Raw genomic sequence first — 6,575 nt, 5'->3', positions numbered from 1 at the left:
AGAAAACTCTAAAGAGAAGACAGAGAAGAATCTCAATTGGTGACACTTTTTTCAACCTCATTTACACCTCAATTTTGAAACACTCTATAATATTTAGGAATTAACAAAAAGGTTACATGATAGATGATAGAAACTACCTAAGTTTTTTATTTAAAAGTATTTGTTGTCCATGGAATCCAGCTAAAAGACTCTATCAGTTACTAAAACATCCCTGCAAGCCAACTGCTTTCAGAAAGACCTCTAGACTAGCACAAGATGGTGCCACTAGCATACTATGATCAACAGTTTGTGCCATTAGAACGCTCTTACCAACTGGCCACAACCAGCTCATTAACACATCAACACACAGATGAAAACCAAAAGCAGCCCAATAACCAATCTGTGGTCAGAGTACAATCCCATAGTAATAACCCTGCAGTGCATCCCCTAAACTCTAACCAGAAGGTACAGAGATGCTCAATATTGCCCTCTGCCAAGTCTCAGGACACAATTTCACGGGACCTCTATAACAGGGTTCTGAAATCACCATTATCTCACTCCAAAAGTCAGGCCACACCTTCACTACACCTCCACCAGAGAACTCCCTTGTGGCCTAATAAGAAAGGCTTGAGCTCACCGTTGTCCCACGCCAAACCTCAGATCACATCTTCACTTGACCTCACCAAGACATCATCGCCAGAGCCCAATCAAACAGCCTGGAGCTCACAATTACCCTTTCCCAATCCTCAGAATACATCTTCCCTAGACCTTTGCTGGATATCACCTTCACTGAAGTCTAATCAAAGAGTGTCAAGTTCATCATTATATGCCCTCAAACATCAAGAAACTCCTTCCCCAGACTACCTATGGACATTGTCGTCTTTGGGACCTAATCAAAGAGCCTTTAGCTCAGCGTTACCCCAGTCCAAGCCTCAGAAAGCCTCTTCATTGGATAGCCTTTGGACCTCTTTGTTAGAGTGCAATCAAAGATGTTTGAGCTCACCATCACTCAACTCTACACCTCAAATACATGACTTGCTTCAGACATCACCTTCTTTGGAGCCCAGTCAGATGACTCTGAGCTCATCATTACCTGATTCCAGACCTCAGACAACACCTGTATTGAGCTCTAATTCCAGTGTTCTGAGATTGACGTTGTCCAACTCAAAAGAAAAGAAATCACCTTTACCACATTCTGTGCATCAGTCAAAGAGTTTGCCATTGTTCCAGCCCAAAACACTTGATTGTAACTTCAGGACCCTGAGTTCACCAGTGTGTCACTCAAAATTTCAGAACACCCTTCACTAAGTGACAAACACAAGGTCACAGATCTTCTCTCACCCCATCCCAAACCAAGTATCTCAGGTCCATCATTATTAAGCTCCAAACACTGCATCAGGAACATAGCTGCTTTAACATTGGGCTCCAGACTCCAGAGTAAAAGCAGTTTTGGTCTTTATGAAAAGACAGAACCAAATAAGGAAATTCCATGGACTTTAGGTTATATTCATCCCTGCATTATCAAAGGTGGAACAGTCCCTGATGATGTTGTAAATAAAATTGTCAATTCTCTCTCCAAGACCAGAATCCAGAGGGATCTCTGTAGGCAGATTCTCTTTCGAAGGACGAGGGGAAGGGTGAATCCTCATCCTGGTCCTCACCTTTCATCAAGTTATATGGTTTGTTTAGCTTGTGCTTCCTGCATAAAATCTCAGTGTAACCATCTTACAGGAAGGAAAGACCCTCGTGCTGCAACACTATTTGTCAGCCCAATACCTGAGACCACTCCTGGGGGAGAAATAGAGGTGAAACTAGTTTTTATCTTTTCCCTACCAGAGACTTCTTTTTCATTCCCTGTGAAAGAAAATCAGCCTGATGAAGTCCCTGAAGAAAACCTTGAAGGAATGGGGAAGATATCAAAAATTTTCCCTACATCTGAACCTGATATCACCCAGGAGGCTAATGTGAAGAAAACATGGCTGACAGTAGCCCCTGAAAACCAAGCTGTAAGCCAACAGCCCAAGGCTATAGACTGGCTGCTCTATGTTAAGAAAAGTAATAACCCTCGGTTGCAGTCCGTACTCCCCTCCTCTTCCTCCTCCACATCTTCCTCCTCATCGTCCTCTTCTTCCTCTTCCTCTTCCACTACACCCCCTTTACCCCCTCCTCCTCTGAAAGAGTCTACCACATCTACCCTCTCAGGCTATGTGTCCACTAAGGTACTTACTTACCACCGGCTGCCTCCAGGGGTCTCCTGGCTTGAGTTTATATATAGTAAAAATCACCAGCCACTTCCTGGAAAACCATGTCCAAGTCAATCACCATCTCCCAAAACAAGGCCTATGAGGAATAGCACCACAGTAAAAAGGAGGAAGGGGCCAAAGATACTGTTCAAAATTTTCCAGACAAAGGTTCAAAATGAGAGAAATCTTGATCAAATTAACTTTTTTGTTTCTTTGAAGGCAATTGAATTCTTAGTTCTTTGACATTAGAGATTGATTTCCTATCATGCTTATTAAAATTCTTAGTATTAACTAAGCGTGTCTCTATAATTCAGCTGATGAAGCAGCTAGTTGAGGGGAACTATTACCTTTAAGTATATTTTCTGCTTAAATAATAGACTATGATCTCCTAGAAGCCAAATTGAATCCTATGTTTTTAACCAAATGCCTGGCTTACAGTAACCACTATACAATAATTGTTAAATGAATTAATAATAATTGGCCATAGACCAGAAACACCTCATTTGTCTTGCCCTGAACAGTATCTAACTCATTGTTATTCTCCTTCCTCATAAGATATAATAATGACAGTATCCTTAAACCAGTGTATGCTAATCTGTTTCCCTACCTCTAAAGAAAATTCACATCATGTTCAACAGGTAAGAATATATATAGAAAGGAATCTTTTCAGTTATGTGTTCCTAGGGAAAACTCTTCTATGCTAAAATCCCACACTCTGAAATGCAATGATTTACTCAACCTTAGTTAGCAAAGCTCAGGAAAGAATAACTAACTGATGCAGACAACCCTACCTTATGCTGACTGTGCCAACATTTAAATTCTGGGCTCTAAAGTCACTTGTTCATCACTTCTACCTATACAACCTAAACGGGTTAATAAAAATGTTTTAAAATGTTTTTGTTCCACTGGGTCCACTAGTAGTGGGAAGAGGAGGGAATTGTCTTACCTATTACCTTAAGTGATTATCTCTAACCCCAAGGGCTAGAATTGGCTTCTCTTGCATGCACTGATGGCTCACAGTTCTGCCTCTCCACCCCACATCTTTCTGAACACCAGCTTGCATATGGGGCTTTTCCAGTGGAACATTGCACAGGCACCTCAAACTCAATATGGTCAAACCAGAATTTATCATCTTTACATTTACAACTTGCATCTTTACATTATAGTCCTTTGCCCTCTGTGTTCCCTATTTCAGTGGATGTACCACCATCTGTCATGGAGTTTGACTGTTTTTCTCATTGCCTGCCCCTCTCCAGGTCCATGTGTTCCACGGCCTTATTTTCTCCAGAATCCAGCTTTTTTCTTCAACCTCACTGCCACTGTTCTAGTTGTGGTCACAGCATTTGTCAGCTGGATTACTCCTAAACATGCATTTTAACTTTTGAATGCATTTCTGAGACAAAATTTAATAATGCCATTTCACTGTTTATAACACTTTTATCATTGCCCACTGTTTTCTGGAGAAAGTCTAAATTCCTTTTATGATTGAATCATGATAATTTTTCAAAATTATTTTCAAAAAATTTTTTCAGAAATCTTTTCAAAAAAGATTTTTTATTCTTCTCCAGTTTCAGCCACATTAATTTCTTTACAGTGTGAAGTAATCATCCTACACTTCTAAAACAACAATTCTGCTGTCCAGAAAGATCCTTCCTTCTATACATTTTTGCTCTACAGGGCTCTATTTTGTCTTAACATCTTCTGGGAAGCCTTTTCCTGATCCACTTACAAAGAAAGTTTAGTTGGCCTTCTTATTACCATGAAACTCTGTTTTTACTCTTTATACTACTCTTAACCATACTATAAAGCAATTATTTCTTGTCTGTCTTCACTCACTACACTGAAAACTTCTTATTCACCATTTTATTTCTAGTTTTTATCTAGTCCTTGAAATAGAGTATATTCCCTAAAATATGTATTGATATTGAATTAATGCTATTGAAGCTCTTCATCTGTTTAAAATTCTCTGAAATAAATAATGCTTCATCGGTTTGCTTCTTTCCCATACTAGTATTGAATTGTTTTTTGTACTTCTTGTCTTGGTGAGAACATACATAAAAATGTTACTGATGACAGTAGTCATCCTTGTCTTATTTCTTATGTTAAAAGTGTTCCTTTCTAGTATTTCAGTATTCAATATGATGTAGGCTTATGCACAGCTGATCAATGATGATGAAGAAGAACTTAGGTGTGTGATAATGAGTTCAAGGCTTTCTCCAACCTCTTTAGAAAACCCTTGACATGTGCTTAATTAACCCTGAATATCTCTTTTGATGACACACATCATCTGTATAATTACTTCTTTAATATGTTCTCTACTAAACTAAACTTCATGAGGGGAGTCTTGTGTCTGTCTTGTTTACCACTAACTTCTCAGGACCAAGTGATACCCGGCACATACTAAGTATTCAATAAATACTTATGGAATAAAATTAAACCAAGGAGTTCAACTGATTTTTATTTGTTGATGTAATTTACATGTTTAATTTTCCATTGTTTAGCTTATTTTCTAAACTTTATGCCTCATTTTTAAATTTTTTCTTTATTTTTTGGACTACGATTTAATTATTTTTAACTTCTCCATAGTATTGGCAGTTATTTATTTTGTTCTTAATTAGAACAGTGTCTACTTTCAGAAAAAAAAATTTTAAGAATTCTTTAACCATTATTTCCTAGTTTTTAAATTTGGAAATAAAATCGCATGAAACTTAATGGGAAAAATACATGGCAACGGCAAATATCCGACTCACTCTTCCAGCTTCCATTGACATACCAAGAGATTTCAAAATAGGGAACAATATGTGTTGTGCCAGAAAGGTCAAGAAATTTCTGTCAGATCTTATACAGATGAGAGCAGATTTCAGAAGGGCAGAAGGACTCAAAATTTACTGTATTTAAATAAAGAATCATCTGAAAAGTAATGAAAAAAGATTTAATTGTGTCTCAATAGTGCTTTTTCCCTTAAATGGAAAGGCCTGGACATGCAAACAGGCTACATAGGAATTGGGAAGTAGAAAGTAGATTCTCTAAATTGTCACATTTTTATCAAACCAATTGATGTAAGATGGTATGACATATCTGGATGATAATTTGACAATAATATCAAAACCTTAATAATATACATAATCTTTTTCCTTAGGATCATCTTCCTTGGAATTTATTTTAAAGAAATTGTCAAAAAAAAAAAAAAAAAAGAAATTGTCATGACTATGTAGAGTCATATAAACAAGTAGGCATTGTGTTTCTTTATAATAGTGAGGGATTGGAAAAAATCTTGTTCATTAACAGAAAAGTGTTTAAATACACCATGATCCATACATGTGATGCTTTTCCTAGTGAAAAAAAAAATGTTATTTCTAACATTGCACCTACATTTATGTTAGGAATAGAACTACTTTCTTTAGGAAAATATCTTGAGAACCCTTGAGCATGGCTAGTGATCCTGAGCATGTTGAAAGAAGAAAGTGAAACAAAGAGAAGATAGATCAACTACTGCATTTAAGCTTTAAAAAGGAACTTCTCGATCAGAGACAGTGAAGAGAGAGAATATATCATTTATGATTTAAGTGAAAACATACTCAGATTATAAAACATCACATGCAATTTATATATGATTCCACCTTGTAAAACATTGAAAATTTGCATATATGTATCTGTGTGTACTTGTGTAAAATCTGTTTCATATATAAGAAAGATGGAGTGACTGAAAGTAAACACCAAAATGTTGAATAAAGGTGGTTATTACGGGACAATAGTTATAATGGAGTGTTTAGGAAATGGGTAAATTTTTTTCTTTTTCTCTTCTGTATTTTCCAAATCTTCAATGAATATGAATTCCTTTTATAATCAACTTAAAACAAATGTTATAAAAATGAAAAAATGAAACATGTCTCATCTATTTTAGATAAAATATGTAGCATACAATTTTGCTGTTCTAATTCTTTCTACTTATTTGTATCATTTGTGGCTTTGCTAATAATACATACAGGAAATACATATTTCTATGAGATATCTTCAGAAGAAATGCATTTTAAAGTCTATTAAAATATTTTTTAAAAATTTCATATTCTCTACTTCAGTATTCATTGTCAGACTTATACCATTCTTTTATTTATTCATGCTTTTGTTTATTTTTATTATGAATTATTTTAACCCATAGGGAATAATAGTCAATATATTTATGAAAGTCTTTTCACTACTACCCAGCTTTATCTAATCTTATTCTTTGGTTACATTTACTTCATGTGTTAAAGAAATAAAACATTATTGACACAAGTGCTAACACTTGTGTATATAACCATCCAGGATCCCAATCCTATCCTGCATTCTCTAGAAGTAAACACTGTCATGAAT

The 6,575-nt window shown here is 35.9% G+C and overlaps 1 protein-coding gene across 1 annotated transcript; it reads left to right on the top strand.

The window, feature by feature from the left end:
* The first annotated feature begins 255 nt into the window (after positions 1–255).
* Positions 256–2,465, top strand: CSNK2A2IP (casein kinase 2 subunit alpha' interacting protein). Its single transcript, XM_068545682.1, is given in 2 exon segments — positions 256–1,276; positions 1,279–2,465. Coding segments are annotated over 2 exon segments (2,208 nt in total).
* Positions 2,466–6,575: the final 4,110 nt, after the last annotated feature.

This window comes from Eschrichtius robustus, chromosome 6, assembly GCF_028021215.1.
Source record: "Eschrichtius robustus isolate mEscRob2 chromosome 6, mEscRob2.pri, whole genome shotgun sequence".
Taxonomy (NCBI): Eukaryota; Metazoa; Chordata; class Mammalia; order Artiodactyla; family Eschrichtiidae; genus Eschrichtius; species Eschrichtius robustus.
This window is presented reverse-complemented; position numbering and strand designations above follow the sequence as displayed.